Source organism: Myxine glutinosa, chromosome 14 (assembly GCF_964187855.1).
Source record: "Myxine glutinosa chromosome 14, kmMyxGlut1.1, whole genome shotgun sequence".
Lineage (NCBI taxonomy): Eukaryota > Metazoa > Chordata > Myxini > Myxiniformes > Myxinidae > Myxine > Myxine glutinosa.
The window spans coordinates 6,347,732-6,365,579 of NC_136274.1; the positions used below are offsets into that span (position 1 = coordinate 6,347,732).

General features: G+C 44.3%; 1 protein-coding gene across 1 annotated transcript in view; it reads left to right on the top strand.

Annotated features, from left to right (window-relative positions):
• Positions 1–17,848, top strand: part of STK36 (serine/threonine kinase 36) — a 128,642-nt gene that overhangs the window by 7,009 nt on the left and 103,785 nt on the right. The window contains exons 2-4 of the mRNA XM_078768054.1: positions 9,345–9,452; positions 11,009–11,149; positions 14,122–14,199. Coding sequence (XP_078624180.1) covers positions 9,369–9,452; positions 11,009–11,149; positions 14,122–14,199 — 303 coding nt within the window. The 5' untranslated portion in view covers positions 9,345–9,368. The remainder of the gene's footprint in view (positions 1–9,344; positions 9,453–11,008; positions 11,150–14,121; positions 14,200–17,848) is intronic.

Below are 17,848 nucleotides of genomic sequence, written 5' to 3' on the forward strand. Positions count from 1 at the left end.
TGGGTGTGTGAAAAGGAGGAAATTATTAGATTTTGGTGAAGATCCGGATCTGGATCTGAGGATTTTTAAAGTGATTTTTCACCATTGAGAGTTATGGCAAAAACCGATATATAACATGATATTTCAAAAAGTTGTGGACGGATTCGGCAGAAACTTGGTGGATCGGTTGAGTGTGTAAAAAGGAGGAATTTATTCAATTGTAATGAGAATACAGATCCAGATACAATAATTTTTAAAATTTCAAGTGATTCTTCACCATTGAAAAATTATTTTGTAAAAATTTCTCAAATAAAAATTTCATATTGACATTATGGGGTGAAATCTCAATTTTATCTATTTTACATTCAGGCCATAACACAACATAATTTTACATTCAGGCCATAACACTCTCTTGCTTTACCGCCCACACCCCCCTCCGCCCCCACAACTCCCCGCAACTATTACCACCCACAGATCGTTCTCTTGTGTAACATTCATCAAGACTGCCCATTGTATCATGTAATCTCTATTTTTATTACAAGTACACCCACTCCTTAGGCCCTATGGAAATTATGGAGTGGCAGGAAGAGTCCAGTTATTATACCCTCTGGGGTAAATAGATTACAGTCGATCTAGGCTTGGGCTTCAAGAACGTCGGGTTTCCTCCCTTTCAGTGTAGTCATAAACAGCAGCAGCGACTGTATAAAAAGGTAATCATACATGTTTGTGGTTTATAACGTTTCTTTTCCACTGTTAGGGATGCCCCACGAAAACACCATGACAAGCTATTTATTCACGTTAACATGGCGTTTGTACAAGGAGGAAAAACCCATTGGGGAGGGGGGATGCTTTTCTTGATATAAATATTGTTTTATAATAACGTTGATATTACTAGTGTGACTCGGCATGCTCCGCGCGCCTCACCAAACATCGTTTCAGAGGGATAGGCATCTTTGACAATTTCGGTGTCTTCAGGGCCATTTGGGTCTTCAGAGTCTTTTGGATCATCTGGGCCTTTAAGGGTATTTTGGGGGTATTTTGGTTCTTCGGGGTATTTAAGGGTGTTTTGGGTCTAAAGGGTCTTTCAGGGTCTTTGGGGACTTCAGGGTTTTTTGGGTCTTCAGGGTTTTTTGGGTCTTCAGGGTGTTTTGGGTCTTTGGGCTGTTTTGGGTCTTCAGGGTCTTTTGTGTCTTAAGAGTCTTTTGTTTCCTCTGGGTCTTTAAGAGTCTTTGGGGTATTTTGGTTCTTCGGGGTATTTAAGGGTATTTTGGGTCTAAAGGGTCTTTCAGGGTCTTTGGGGTCTTCAGGGTTTTTTGGGTCTTCAGGGTGTTTTGGGTCTTCGGGGTCTTTGGGTCTTCGGTGTCTTCAGGGGATTTTGTGTCTTAAGGGTCTTTTGGTTCATCTGGGTCTTTTGAGTCTTCAGGGTCTTCAGGGTATTTTTGAGCCTCAGGGCCTTCAAGGGTATTTGGGGTCTTTGGGGTCTTCAGGGTATTTTTGGTCTTCAGGGTCTTTAAGGGTCTTTGTAGTCTTCAGGGTGTTTTGGGTCTTCAGGGTGTTTTGGATCCTCAGGGTGTTTTGGGTCTTCAGGGTCTTTTGAGTATTTTAGGTCTTCGGGGCCATTTGGGTTTTGAGGATCTTTTTGAGAGTCTGGGCCTTCAAGAGTATTTTGGGTCTTTGGGGTGTTTTCGGTCTTCAGGGTTTTCAGGGTCTCTAAGGGTATTTTGGGTCTTCAGGGGTCTCAGGAGTCTAAACGTAATTAATAGGGTTAATTAAGAGGGTGTTATTTTTATTTGAAGAAGAAGAAGACGTTTTCGTCGCATATAAACCAACATACATTACATAACGACATAACCATATCCGTTTGCTCTGTTATGATGAATATGATATGAATAAGGTTTACGATATAGTGTCATCCCTTGAACACGATCAATGGACTCCAATATTCGCTGTGTTCACGGTTTGAATTACGCTGAGGTAATGTGGAGGCGTTTCGTGAATATGAATAATGCTTACGATATAGTGTCAGTGTACCCAGAGTAAAAGGTCAAGTGTACCCAGAGGTAAAATGTCTAGTGTACCCAGAGGTAAAATGTCAAGTGTACCCAGAGGTAAAATGTCAATTGTACCCACAGGTAAAATGTCAAGCGTACCCAGAGTAAAAGGTCAAGTGTACCCAGAGGTAAAATGTCAAGTGTACCCAGAGGTAAAATGTCAAGTGTACCCACAGGTAAAATGTCAAGCATACCCAGAGGTAAAATGTCCAGTGTGCCCAGAGCTAAAATGTCAAGCGTACCCAGAGGTAAAAGGTCAAGTGTACCCAGAGGTAAAATGGCAAGCGTACCCAGAGATAAAATGTCAAGCATACCCAGAGGTAAAATGTCAAGTGTACCCAGAGCTAAAATGTCAAGCGTACCCACAGGTAAAATGTCAAGCGTACCCAGAGATAAAATGTCAAGCGTACCCACAGGTAAAATGTCAAGCGTACCCAGAGATAAAATGTCAAGCATACCCAGAGGTAAAATGTCAAGTGTACCCAGAGGTAAAATGTCAAGCGTACCCAGAGGTAAAATGTCAAGTGTACCCAGAGATAAAATGTCAAGCGTACCCAGAGGTAAAATGTCAAGTGTACCCAGAGGTAAAATGTCAAGTGTACCCAGAGGTAAAATGTCAAGTGTACCCAGAGGTAAAATGTCAAGCGTACCCAGAGGTAAAATGTCAAGCGTACCCAGAGATAAAATGTCAAGCGTACCCAGAGGTAAAATGTCAAGCGTACCCAGAGGTAAAATGGCAAGTGTACCCAGAGGTAAAACGTCAAATGTACCCAGAGATAAAATGTCAAATGTAGCCAGAGGTAAATTGTCAAGTGTACCCAGAGGTAAAATGTCAAGTGTACCCAGAGGTAAAATGTCAAGCGTACCCAGAGGTAAAATGTCAAATGTAGCCAGAGGTAAAATGTCAAGTGTACCCAGAGGTAAAATGTCTCGTGTACCCAGAGGTAAAATGGCAAGTGTACCCCGAAGTGATGTGAACGGAGTCGGCAAGCACGGTATGTTCCTGGGTGTCATGAGTTATCCAGCGATTGCGTTTCACGTCACAACCAGTAAGGTCGAAAGAAAACGAAACGTATCCAGAGGTTTGGGAAGCTAACGTTAGGCGGGAGACCAAAGCTGAAAATGCTGGAGACCAAAGCTGAAAATGCTGGAGACAAAAGCTGAAAATGCTGGAGACAAAAGCTGAAAATGCTGGAGACCAAAGCTGAAAATGCTGGAGACCAAAGCTGAAAATGCTGGAGACCAAAGCTGAAAATGCTGGAGACAAAAGCTGAAAATGCTGGAGACAAAAGCTGAAAATGCTGGAGACAAAAGCTGAAAATGCTGGAGACCAAAGCTGAAAATGCTGGAGACCAAAGCTGAAAATGCTGGAGACAAAAGCTGAAAATGCTGGAGACCAAAGCTGAAAATGCTGGAGACCAAAGCTGAAAATGCTGGAGACCAAAGCTGAAAATGCTGGAGACCAAAGCTGAAAATGCTGGAGACCAAAGCTGAAAATGCTGGAGACCAAAGCTGAAAATGCTGGAGACCAAAGCTGAAAATGCTGGAGACAAAAGCTGAAAATGCTGGAGACCAAAGCTGAAAATGCTGGAGACCAAAGCTGAAAATGCTGGAGACCAAAGCTGAAAATGCTGGAGACCAAAGCTGAAAATGCTGGAGACCAAAGCTGAAAATGCTGGAGACCAAAGCTGCAAATTCTGGAGACCAAAGCTGAAAATGCTGGAGACCAAAGCTGAAAATGCTGGAGACCAAAGCTGAAAATGCTGGAGACCAAAGCTGAAAATGCTGGAGACCAAAGCTGAAAATGCTGGAGACCAAAGCTGAAAATGCTGGAGACCAAAGCTGAAAATGCTGGAGACCAAAGCTGAAAATGCTGGAGACCAAAGCTGAAAATGCTGGAGACCAAAGCTGAAAATGCTGGAGACCAAAGCTGAAAATGCTGGAGACAAAAGCTGAAAATGCTGGAGACCAAAGCTGAAAATGCCTGAGACAAAAGCTGAAAATGCTGGAGACCAAAGCTGAAAATGCTGGAGACAAAAGCTGAAAATGCTGGAGACCAAAGCTGAAAATGCTGGAGACAAAAGCTGAAAATGCTGGAGACCAAAGCTGAAAATGCTGGAGACAAAAGCTGAAAATGCTGGAGACCAAAGCTGAAAATGCTGGAGACCAAAGCTGAAAATGCTGGAGACCAAAGCTGAAAATGCTGGAGACCAAAGCTGAAAATGCTGGAGACCAAAGCTGAAAATGCTGGAGACAAAAGCTGAAAATGCTGGAGACCAAAGCTGAAAATGCTGGAGACCAAAGCTGAAAATGCTGGAGACCAAAGCTGAAAATGCTGGAGACCAAAGCTGAAAATGCTGGAGACCAAAGCTGAAAATGCTGGAGACCAAAGCTGAAAATGCTGGAGACAAAAGCTGAAAATGCTGGAGACCAAAGCTGAAAATGCTGGAGACCAAAGCTGAAAATGCTGGAGACCAAAGCTGAAAATGCTGGAGACCAAAGCTGAAAATGCTGGAGACCAAAGCTGCAAATTCTGGAGACCAAAGCTGAAAATGCTGGAGACCAAAGCTGAAAATGCTGGAGACCAAAGCTGAAAATGCTGGAGACCAAAGCTGAAAATGCTGGAGACCAAAGCTGAAAATGCTGGAGACCAAAGCTGAAAATGCTGGAGACCAAAGCTGAAAATGCTGGAGACCAAAGCTGAAAATGCTGGAGACCAAAGCTGAAAATGCTGGAGACCAAAGCTGAAAATGCTGGAGACCAAAGCTGAAAATGCTGGAGACAAAAGCTGAAAATGCTGGAGACCAAAGCTGAAAATGCCTGAGACAAAAGCTGAAAATGCTGGAGACCAAAGCTGAAAATGCTGGAGACAAAAGCTGAAAATGCTGGAGACCAAAGCTGAAAATGCTGGAGACAAAAGCTGAAAATGCTGGAGACCAAAGCTGAAAATGCTGGAGACAAAAGCTGAAAATGCTGGAGACCAAAGCTGAAAATGCTGGAGACCAAAGCTGAAAATGCTGGAGACCAAAGCTGAAAATGCTGGAGACCAAAGCTGAAAATGCTGGAGACCAAAGCTGAAAATGCTGGAGACCAAAGCTGAAAATGCTGGAGACAAAAGCTGAAAATGCTGGAGACAAAAGCTGAAAATGCTGGAGACAAAAGCTGAAAATGCTGGAGACAAAAGCTGAAAATGCTGGAGACAAAAGCTGAAAATGCTGGAGACCAAAGCTGAAAATGCTGGAGACAAAAGCTGAAAATGCTGGAGACCAAAGCTGAAAATGCTGGAGACCAAAGCTGAAAATGCTGGAGACCAAAGCTGAAAATGCTGGAGACCAAAGCTGAAAATGCTGGAGACCAAAGCTGAAAATGCTGGAGACCAAAGCTGAAAATGCTGGAGACCAAAGCTGAAAATGCTGGAGACCAAAGCTGAAAATGCTGGAGACCAAAGCTGAAAATGCTGGAGACCAAAGCTGAAAATGCTGGAGACCAAAGCTGAAAATGCTGGAGACAAAAGCTGAAAATGCTGGAGACCAAAGCTGAAAATGCCTGAGACAAAAGCTGAAAATGCTGGAGACCAAAGCTGAAAATGCTGGAGACAAAAGCTGAAAATGCTGGAGACCAAAGCTGAAAATGCTGGAGACAAAAGCTGAAAATGCTGGAGACCAAAGCTGAAAATGCTGGAGACAAAAGCTGAAAATGCTGGAGACCAAAGCTGAAAATGCTGGAGACCAAAGCTGAAAATGCTGGAGACCAAAGCTGAAAATGCTGGAGACCAAAGCTGAAAATGCTGGAGACCAAAGCTGAAAATGCTGGAGACCAAAGCTGAAAATGCTGGAGACCAAAGCTGAAAATGCTGGAGACCAAAGCTGAAAATGCTGGAGACAAAAGCTGAAAATGCTGGAGACAAAAGCTGAAAATGCTGGAGACAAAAGCTGAAAATGCTGGAGACAAAAGCTGAAAATGCTGGAGACCAAAGCTGAAAATGCTGGAGACAAAAGCTGAAAATGCTGGAGACCAAAGCTGAAAATGCTGGAGACCAAAGCTGAAAATGCTGGAGACCAAAGCTGAAAATGCTGGAGACCAAAGCTGAAAATGCTGGAGACCAAAGCTGAAAATGCTGGAGACCAAAGCTGAAAATGCTGGAGACCAAAGCTGAAAATGCTGGAGACCAAAGCTGAAAATGCTGGAGACCAAAGCTGAAAATGCTGGAGACCAAAGCTGAAAATGCTGGAGACCAAAGCTGAAAATGCTGGAGACCAAAGCTGAAAATGCTGGAGACAAAAGCTGAAAATGCTGGAGACCAAAGCTGAAAATGCCTGAGACAAAAGCTGAAAATGCTGGAGACCAAAGCTGAAAATGCTGGAGACAAAAGCTGAAAATGCTGGAGACAAAAGCTGAAAATGCTGGAGACCAAAGCTGAAAATGCTGGAGACAAAAGCTGAAAATGCTGGAGACCAAAGCTGAAAATGCTGGAGACCAAAGCTGAAAATGCTGGAGACCAAAGCTGAAAATGCTGGAGACCAAAGCTGAAAATGCTGGAGACCAAAGCTGAAAATGCTGGAGACCAAAGCTGAAAATGCTGGAGACCAAAGCTGAAAATGCTGGAGACCAAAGCTGAAAATGCTGGAGACAAAAGCTGAAAATGCTGGAGACAAAAGCTGAAAATGCTGGAGACAAAAGCTGAAAATGCTGGAGACAAAAGCTGAAAATGCTGGAGACCAAAGCTGAAAATGCTGGAGACAAAAGCTGAAAATGCTGGAGACCAAAGCTGAAAATGCTGGAGACCAAAGCTGAAAATGCTGGAGACCAAAGCTGAAAATGCTGGAGACCAAAGCTGAAAATGCTGGAGACCAAAGCTGAAAATGCTGGAGACCAAAGCTGAAAATGCTGGAGACCAAAGCTGAAAATGCTGGAGACCAAAGCTGAAAATGCTGGAGACCAAAGCTGAAAATGCTGGAGACCAAAGCTGAAAATGCTGGAGACCAAAGCTGAAAATGCTGGAGACCAAAGCTGAAAATGCTGGAGACCAAAGCTGAAAATGCTGGAGACCAAAGCTGAAAATGCTGGAGACAAAAGCTGAAAATGCTGGAGACAAAAGCTGAAAATGCTGGAGACAAAAGCTGAAAATGCTGGAGACCAAAGCTGAAAATGCTGGAGACCAAAGCTGAAAATGCTGGAGACCAAAGCTGAAAATGCTGGAGACCAAAGCTGAAAATGCTGGAGACCAAAGCTGAAAATGCTGGAGACCAAAGCTGAAAATGCTGGAGACCAAAGCTGAAAATGCTGGAGACCAACGCTGAAAATGCTGGAGACCAACGCTGAAAATGCTGGAGACCAAAGCTGCAAATTCTGGAGACCAAAGCTGAAAATGCTGGAGACCAAAGCTGAAAATGCTGGAGACCAAAGCTGAAAATGCTGGAGACCAAAGCTGAAAATGCTGGAGACCAAAGCTGAAAATGCTGGAGACCAAAGCTGAAAATGCTGGAGACCAAAGCTGAAAATGCTGGAGACCAAAGCTGAAAATGCTGGAGACCAAAGCTGAAAATGCTGGAGACCAAAGCTGAAAATGCTGGAGACCAAAGCTGAAAATGCTGGAGACCAAAGCTGAAAATGCTGGAGACCAAAGCTGAAAATGCTGGAGACCAAAGCTGAAAATGCTGGAGACCAAAGCTGAAAATGCTGGAGACAAAAGCTGAAAATGCTGGAGACCAAAGCTGAAAATGCTGGAGACAAAAGCTGAAAATGCTGGAGACCAAAGCTGAAAATGCTGGAGACCAAAGCTGAAAATGCTGGAGACCAAAGCTGAAAATGCTGGAGACAAAAGCTGAAAATGCTGGAGACCAAAGCTGAAAATGCTGGAGACAAAAGCTGAAAATGCTGGAGACCAAAGCTGAAAATGCTGGAGACCAAAGCTGAAAATGCTGGAGACCAAAGCTGAAAATGCTGGAGACCAAAGCTGAAAATGCTGGAGACCAAAGCTGCAAATTCTGGAGACCAAAGCTGCAAATTCTGGAGACCAAAGCTGCAAATTCTGGAGACCAAAGCTGCAAATTCTGGAGACCAAAGCTGAAAATGCTGGAGACCAAAGCTGAAAATGCTGGAGACCAAAGCTGAAAATGCTGGAGACCAAAGCTGAAAATGCTGGAGACCAAAGCTGAAAATGCTGGAGACCAAAGCTGAAAATGCTGGAGACCAAAGCTGAAAATGCTGGAGACCAAAGCTGAAAATGCTGGAGACCAAAGCCGAAAATGCTGGAGACCAAAGCCGAAAATGCTGGAGACCAAAGCTGAAAATGCTGGAGACCAAAGCTGAAAATGCTGGAGACCAAAGCTGAAAATGCTGGAGACAAAAGCTGAAAATGCTGGAGACCAAAGCTGAAAATGCTGGAGACAAAAGCTGAAAATGCTGGAGACCAAAGCTGAAAATGCTGGAGACAAAAGCTGAAAATGCTGGAGACCAAAGCTGAAAATGCTGGAGACAAAAGCTGAAAATGCTGGAGACCAAAGCTGAAATTGGAAAAACAACATACCGGTAGCCTATTTTACTCCAGGGGTCCCAGGATTACCCACCCAAAATTTCGTTGCGATTGGTGCAGCCGTTTGTGCAGTACCTGGGAACGGACGGATGGACGGACGGACGGACGGACAGACAGACAGACGGACATTTGGTGAATTCTAGTAAGATGCTATTAGCATTGGTGTTATTGCTTTTAGTATTAGAAGCCACTTTGGAAAAATGCCACAATTAGCTATCTTAACACGGATATACACCTCAACACAGATTTCACCCAAAATGGAAAACCCCCTTAGAGAGGGGGTGGGGGGGGGGGGGGCAAATGAATGCGCTGCAACCTTCATCGTGTGACCCTTAGTCCTGCTGTCAAGTTTGTTTGAGATTGGATAAGTAACGACTGAATGTGTCATGGTCAAAGATACACAGACAGACAGACAGACAGACAGACACCAAATTGTGTATTTTATTGTGTGATTCTTACCCATTTTATTCCTCCAAATTTGCAAACAACCCTTTTAGAAAATACATTCCATTTCCTGCTTGTTTGGGATGCAGTAATTTGTTCAGGATGCCGGTGATAACTTGCATATCTTTTGGACTCGTGTGGAGTAAAGCAATGGCCACAATTACGAGTGCGAAATCGGTTTGCTAATGTTTGTGATTTTGGACCATCGTGCCCACAGCACATCATTCTTTCCAGAATATCAATTGGATCTCTGGAACGGCGCCCACATCCCAGCTTGCCCACATACATTGCTATCATCCATTCTTAGGAATGAAATATTGTTTTTTTTTTTATAGGTCGTGTCTGATCAACATACAAACATGGAAGAGTATCACCTGCTCGAAATGATCGGTGAGGGATCCTTCGGACAGGTGTACAAGGGAAGAAAGAGGTATACTGATCAGGTAAGTTATAATACCGGTGTGCACAATCCAAAGGTGAAATAATGAGAATACTTTAAGAACACTGCTTCTTAAAGAAGGGGAAGCATTGGGTCCTTCTACACCTTCCGTATGGATGGGGTAGGGAATGGGTGGAGGGGGTATTCTGAATACAGGATGCGGGTAGCAAATGGTCAAATAAACATTGTCAGTCATTACCTCCGCCACCGAAGGTGGATGGAGTTTGTCTTCATCCCTGTGTATCTGTTTGTCTGTCTGTCTGTCTGTTTGTGAACAGGATATCACAAAACGTTGTGGATGGATTTGGACGAAATTTGGTCTAGAGGTTGGGTATGTGACCAGGATGAAATGATTCGATTTTGGTGAAGATCCAGATCCGCATTTGTGGTTGATAGTTGTTTCTTTTTAAAGTGATTGATGACGAAATTTTGAAGAGTGTGGGTGTGACAATGAGGAATTGATTCAATTGTGGTGAAGATTCGAATCCGGATCCAGATCAGAGAATTTTTAAAGTAATTTTTCACCATTGACAACAACAACAACAACATGCATTTTAAGGCCATTTTCCCCGCCAGAGCGGGGGTTAGCCTTGCGGTCCCCATGACAATCTTCTCCATCTTGCCCTATTTTCTGCATCTCTCTTTGTTAACCCCCTTGCCCGCATTTCTTCTTCCACCATCTTCAGCCAAGTCTTTCTCGGTCTTCCTCGTCCTCTAATTCCTTCTACATTCATTTCCATCACTCTTCTCAACCAGTCACTTTCATCCTTCCTCAACACATGACCAAACCAACTCAACCTGTTCCTCTTCACAGCATCAATCACAGGCTCTATTCCCATCATCTTTCGCAATTCATAATTTGTCTTCCTCTCTCTCAACGATACTCCACACATCCACCGAACCATTCGCATTTCCACCCTTTCCAGCCTTCGTTGCTGCTCTACGTTCATTACCCATGTCTCACTCCCATAAATCATAATACATCTCACACATGCAGCATACACCTTTCCCTTCAGCTTCAAAGAAAGGAAGGAAACAGAGATAATATTGAAAGGGCCGGTCCATGGGGACCGATCAGCACTCTGACCATGACCGCTCTGCCCTGACAAATCTGGGCAGCAGAGAGAATGGGGAAGATTTGGCCCCGACTTGCAATCAGCACTCTAACTGTGACCAAGCTGCCCTGGCAAGTCCGGGCAGCAGGGAAGAATGGGGAAGATTTGGCCCCGACTTGCGTTGGGGGGGCACAACCACCTCGAAGAGGCGTCGCAGATAGTTGCCTGGATGGTAATTGTTTGTCATGATGTGTTTGCTATCCACCCTTGATGTCATTTGCTTTAATGTGCCATGGGAAGAATATCAGAGCAACTCACAGCTGTTCACACACTTTACTGAGAACCATGTCTGTAATTGCAGCAGCAGACCCCAGTGATTTCTTTGTAAACAGGCACTGCTGGCTGGTATCACAGTATATTGTTGCACAACCATTGTGACATAAATTCCTGCCACTGAAGGTGAAGCCGCAGAGAAACACTGCTGTACAAAACCTGTGCTTTCCAGATAGTTGCTTTGAAGTTTATTGCCAAAGTGGGCCGCTCGAAGAAGGAGTTGACAAACCTACGCCATGAGATTGAAATAATGCACGCTCTGAAGCATCCCAACATCATCACGTTTTTGCGCAGCTTTGAGACAGAGAAGGAGGTAAGTAATAGGAGGTTATCTCAGTATGATGTAAACATTGCAGGAGGAGCTCGTATTCAGAAGAGGAAGGAAAGAGGTGGGGAAGGGGGGGCTTAGGTTGGATTAGGGGGAGTTGGTAAGGGTTGTACAGAAAGGATATTAAATGAAGTGAAAAGCTAGGGGAGGGAAAGGAAGCAAAATTTGGAGAAGGGTAGGAAATGGGGGCTGTCTAAAGTTCTTTAAATTTTACATTTGTAATACGAGCAACGGCCCTATGGGTGGGGCTTCAATTGGGAGGCCCAAATGAAAAGGCAAAATATCAGAAATTGAAGGGTTTTTTTATTTTAAACGATTCATATAAACATCCGTTGAATCATATTTCATGCAAATCATCAAAATCTAAACAGTACATGGCGCCCATTATGAAAAAGATTGAATTCTGCAAAACGGAAGCGGCTGCTACACGCCTTTCTCAGTCGCACGTTTATGTGTGAAGAGTGCGCGCCGAATCTGTAACACGGAAGCGGCCGCTACACCTGTTTCTCAGTCGCTTTGCACACGCTGCCGTGTTACTTCGGAGCCGCACGTTTATATAGGAAGAGTTCGTCAGGAGTCGATCTACTCTTTCCTGGTACGTAGAATTTCAACAAAAGCCACATCACTGTTCATATCGGTAAATATTATTCCATCATGTTTGGAAAAACTGGAAAATTTGAAATCTTGGAAAAATTGGAAAAACAATATAGCCTATTTTACTTCGGGGGGTCCGAGGATTACCCACCCAAAATATCGTTGCGATCGGTTCAGCCGTTTTTTTTTGTTTGTTTTTTTTTTGTGTTTTTTTTGTATACAGGATCGAGGCTCGTGAAAGACCTAACATTTATCACACAAAACAAATCAAGCAGACACACAAAGTATATAATAAGGGGAGCGGTAGACAAGATGGGGAGAGAAGGGGAAGCACACAAATACAACATTTGAGAGCAGGGACATCGGGAGATGTGTGGGAGGGAGAGGGCTTGGGTGGAGGAGGCGTGGGAAGGGGGGGGGGGGGGGGGAGAAGTATAAAACACAAGGACACTGCAAGGACTTCCAGGAAAGAAGTTGGTATTTCAAAAAAGTGGATCTGGGGTGAAATTATCGGGGGTAGAAAAGATCAAGGTTTTGGATGTGGGAAGATAAGAGATGGTGGTGAACAGCTGTTTAAAAGACCTGGAGGGAAGAGTGGGATTGAAGAGAGTGAGGGAGTTTGTTCCAGAGGTGGGAGAAAAGAGGAATGAAGGAGTGAAGGTGAGCAGAGAGTCTTGATTTTGGCAGTTTAACCATAAGAGGGTTGCTGGGAGATGTTGTGCGACCTGTAGGAAAATTTGGGGGACAGAGCCCAGAGAGAGCTGGGGGGGGGGGGGGGCAAGGCCGGAGAGGAGTCGGTAGAAGACAAAAAGACCACCAACCTGCCTGCGGTGAGTAAGTGAAAGGCCCTCAGAGTTAGCTTCATTGCAGGAGATTCCAACGATTCTGAAAGCTTTGGTTTCAACAGCGTTAAACCGAGCACTGTGTGAGGCAGGAGCACCAGCCCAGAGGGGAGAGCAGTATTCCATTGAGCTGCGGATGAAAGCCTTGTATGTGGTGAGGAACTCAGGTGTGCCAAGGAAGGACTTCACACGACAGAGGATGCCCAGTCGGCGACTGGCTTTGGAGGCCAGATTTGAAATGTGGTTTTCCCAGGAAAGATCATGGCAGATAGTGAGACCCAAAAGCTTGAGTGACAGAACTTCTTGGAGAGGATTATTCAGAAAGTAGATGGGAGGGTTGTCCAGTCGGTCTTTTCGAGAGACATCGTAAGAGTGTGAGATTTGTCAGGATTGAAAGACATGTTCCACTTGTTTGCCCAGTCTGTGATTTTGTCCAGGTCTGCAGAGAGTAAGGAGGCTGCAGACTGCCGATCTGAGGGAAGAGGAATGGAGCGACAGAGAGTAGAGTCATCAGCAAAGAGATAGAGAGGATTTTCAAGAGAGTCAGACAGATCATTGATGGAGACCAGAAAAAGCACAGGGCCCAGAACACTACCTTGGGGAACTCCAGCCTGAACAGGAAGAGGAGATGAGAGAAACCCATTCAGGGCCACACGTTGACTACGACTAGAGAGGAAGTCCGCAAGCCATTCGTGGAGATTTCCATGGATACCATAGGAGGAGAGTTTGGTGAGCAGAGCGGGGTGCCAGACCGTATCGAAGGCACGTGATATATCAAGGGAGACAGCTCTAATTTCCTGTTTGGCATTGAGGACCTCCATCCATTGTTGAGAAAGCAGAAGCAGCATGTCCAGAGTAGAGTGACCTGGTCTGAAACCAAATTGATGATCAGAGATCAAGCCATTGGAGAAGAGGAAAGATTTCATATCTGAAGCAATGATGGATTCCATGACTTTGCTGATAATTGGGAGAAGGCTGATTGGTCTGTAGTTGCTGGGATCTGTAGTTGCACCTTTTTTGTGTAAAGCGGTACTTTCGAATGGACAGACAGACAGACAGACAGACAGACAGACGAACGGACGGACATTTGGTGAATTATAGTAATATATATATATATATATATATATATATATATATATGGAGGAGGCGTGGGAATATTGTATGTATATTATATATATATATATATATATATAATATACATATAGTTTGCCCCCAAAACTCCCGAAAGATCAGGATTTTTCTTTTGAACTTTTTTAAATTTATCGATTTGTAGCCGCAGTTTTTGGGGAGCAAATTGGGGATTGTGAGGCTGGGGTCGTAATGTGGAAGAACTACAAAGTAAAGTAATGTAGCCAAATGATTATAATTGTGCAATGGGAAGAATGTGGGTGGATGGAAGGGTCTTTAGAGAGATTGTATATAAAGTGAGGCAAAGGATGAAATATACGACTTGAGGTGTTCCAAGTGGTTGCTTCTTCAGTTCACCCATCTCATTTGGCCCGTTTGTTCTCCACTTCATAGGTGGTGGTTGTTACGGAGTATGCAGGAGGACAACTCTTCCAGGTGTTAGAAGATGACGGCAACCTTTCCGAACACCATGTAAGCCTTGCACCTGTATGAAAGAGCTCTTTATGCACCTGTCATATTTGGTTGATTTGAGTTGACTTTGGCTTAACCACCTTGCATTCACACAATACCCACAATGCAAGGAGCTCATTGACACCTGACATGTTGTATGATCTTTTCATGCTCGTCATTGCTAGTTCTGGTAAATTTGATAAATGCAATTCTCATTCTGACGGCCTTCCTCGCAACGCTGGCTGAAGTCGAAAAATGGAGCTCGTCACAAAATCTGCACTTGGTAACACCACTTTATCTCTCTTGATGGGACTCTACGACTTGTAAATCATTCCATCACATGTCACCAACTCCGTGCCTTAACGGCCTTTGCACCTTCTAACTTTTCATCGTCTCCCAGATGTGATACGTGCAGATCCAAGTAATGATTTGTACATTGTGATGTCGACTTGTGAGATATTCTCCAAGAGTCGAGAAACAGTTTAAAGAAAAAAATGCTGCAAATACTAATATAAGTGTTCTTGGTAAGACACAACTTTCTTGAAAGAAAGCACTAAAAATCTTTTAAAAACAGGGTTTTTTGGGACCGTTTCCCCACGCAATCCCGACCCAACTTTAAACTACAGACTTGGCATTTAATATGGAATATTTATTTTGTGGGGGTGAACTTACTTTTCAAGATGACTTCGAACCAAAAGTTCATAGGAATTATGTTGAAATTATTCTAGATTTTGTTAATGTGACCTTTAAAAGAAACAAAAACCACATTTGACATTTCGAAGCAAATAAATTGATCCTTGAAAGTGATGTAAACTGATATCGAACTCAATTCACGGACAGTACTGTGTTAAACCTCTGTGCGTTTTCCAGAAGTATCTCTTTATTTTGCACATTAGCCAAAAATTTTTTTAAACAAAAACAAAAGTTAAATTACGACTGGGATTACGGACAGTAAAATTACAGTTTAGTACTTCGTGTAACCCCCACGAGCATTCAGGAGAGCACGTACACGACGAGGCATTCTGTTCACGAGATTTGCCAAGGTTTGGACAGGAATCGCTTGCCATGCAGTGTCAATAGCCTGCTGCAATTCACGCACAGAGGCAGGCTGCTGGTCCAAGTTGTCGATTTGACGCGTTAATTCTGCCCACAAGTTCTCTATCGGATTCATATCCGGGGACATGGCAGGCCACTCCATATGCTCTACACCATGGTCAGCAAGAAAGTGTTGGATCATGCGAGCATGATGAGTCCGTGCATTGTCATCTTGGAAGACAAAGATTCCTCGAAAGGCTGCACGAACAAATGGAAGCAATGTTTCTTCCAGAATGGCCCTGTGCTTGAACTGGTTCAGGTTTCCATTCAGAACAACCAGGTCAGTTTTGCCCCCTGCATGAAAAGCAGCCCAAACGGTCACCCCACCACCTCCAGCCTGGACTCTTGGCACTATACAATCTTCGTTGTAGGCTTCATGCACTTGTCTGCACACTCAGACGCGGCCATATTGACGATAGACCAGAAATCGAGACTTGTCACTGAAGATCACTTGATTCCAGTGTCCTGGCTGCCATTAACGGTGCACTCTGGCCCACTGCAATCGGTGCTGGCGGTGTTGTCTGGTCAGACATGGCTTTCTCAGGGGACGCCTGGCACGATAGCCTGCTTGAACCAGTCGTTGGTTGACTAGCCTTTTGGATACAGGCACATTTGTCAGTTGCTGCCACTCAGCCCTAAGCCGATTAGCTGACTTGGTACGGCCATTGCGGACTAACCGGTGCAGCTGGCGATCATCCCTCCTTGTGGTTCTGCGGGGACGTCCTGACCTCGGTATTGGAGTAGGGACACCCCTCTGAGCATTTCGTTTCAGGATCTTTGACACCTGACCTTGAGTGATGCCATACTGCTGAGCAATAGCACGCTGTTTCATGCCGGAATTTCGTAAAGCCACCACTAAATGACAAACAGCATTGTCGAGTTGACGGACCACCTCCAGGGCAAGCGGCAACAACTTTTGTAGATGTGCAGCAGTTGTTTTCCACTAATACAGAATGCAACAACCCTTATATACCCGATTGTGAAGCCAATCGTCAAATGTACCTGTCCGTACATTTTGTCACGCCACCTGTGATATAATCCTGTTATTGACTTCTTGCTGAGACAAACAATCAGTGACATGGTCCTTTTAACAAAGAAATCACCGAAGCATAAAAGAAACTCACCAGATTGATATACCGAGTTCAGAAAGTAAACCCAAGTCAAGAAAAAAAATATATTCCATATTAAATGCCAAGTCTGTATAATCCTGGTGTTCCACAGGCAGGGTGATTCGTCATTGCATGTGCTGTCCCTCGGATGAACGTTAAATGGGCGTCCCATCTGCCGGCATTCGCTGGTGGACATTAAAGAATCCATGGTGACCTTCGTGAAGAGTGGGCGAGTTATCACCGTCACCCTGAACAAATTCCAAATTACTGTTCTAACCTACATGGGGCACTGCAGGAGCAGCACCGCCATACCCGCAGCCAATGATGCTACCGTGCAGCCTTGTGCTGCATACCAATGAGGAAGAAGAATGCCATTTGTAAAAATCGAGATGTAAAATGCAATGGTATTTCAGATTGGCGAGCACAGCTGCACTGTGCATAGAGGGCACGGGCTTTTGGTTCGTCATGGATTATGTGGTTTTTACCGTGTAAGTTATACCTTTTGACAAGAGTGGTCGGGGTGAAGCCATCCGGATCGGAGGTGATGCTTTTTTGGTTGGACTTGCGTCCACAGGAGATTGGCATAGTGCTCGTCACGCTACATATGGTTGGTTTTATCTACATGTGGTTGGTTTTATCTACATGTGGTTGGTTTTATCTACATATGTTTGGTTTTATCTACATATGGTTGGTTTTATCTACATGTGGTTGGTTTTATCTACATGTGGTTGGTTTTATCTACATATGGTTGGTTTTATCTTCATATTGTTGCGGATTTGAGGATTGTGTTTTTTTATTGTGTTGTATTGTATCGTCAATTGTGTGAATTATTGCTTTAGTCTGGACCCTCCTGCCTCCAGTGTTGTATAAAGGTCAAAGGGCGTTCCCGTAGTTAATTCCATGAAGCATACACGTCAGCCAATCATAGATTTCCCCCTGGTTGATAGTTATATCTTATTATGTGTATTAGGGTAAGGCCTTGTCTTCCATTAAGATGACACTCCATTGCACTGCATTAAATAAGAGTAGATCCCCTTTCATCATTGCCAAGCCTCGATTGCAAATTACATCCCCTCCAAAACCACCATTGAACATGTGCTCGGGTTGGGGAAGAAAGGCGTGCCCGCCCGTCGTCATCAAGGGCGGAGCCAGAGGGTCGCGTGAGCACACCGATGGGCGTGTCCTGAAGGCCGGTGGCTTGATCGCCGGAGGCGCTATAAAAGCGCGCGCGCAAGGACGTTGTAGAGTGGAGTAGTTGCTGAGTTGTGTAAAAAGATCATCGAGGAGAACCAGCAGATAAGCTTTGACAAGAGTACATTGAGATCACCCAAGGAAGCTTTGTACACAGCAACGGCTGATCAAGTGGGCCGATGTTTGTTCCTGAGCTGGTGCTTTTCCGAGCAGAGTCCGAGGCTGGCATTTGAGCAAAAGAACATAGAGAACATTAAGGAGATCATCATCCAGGG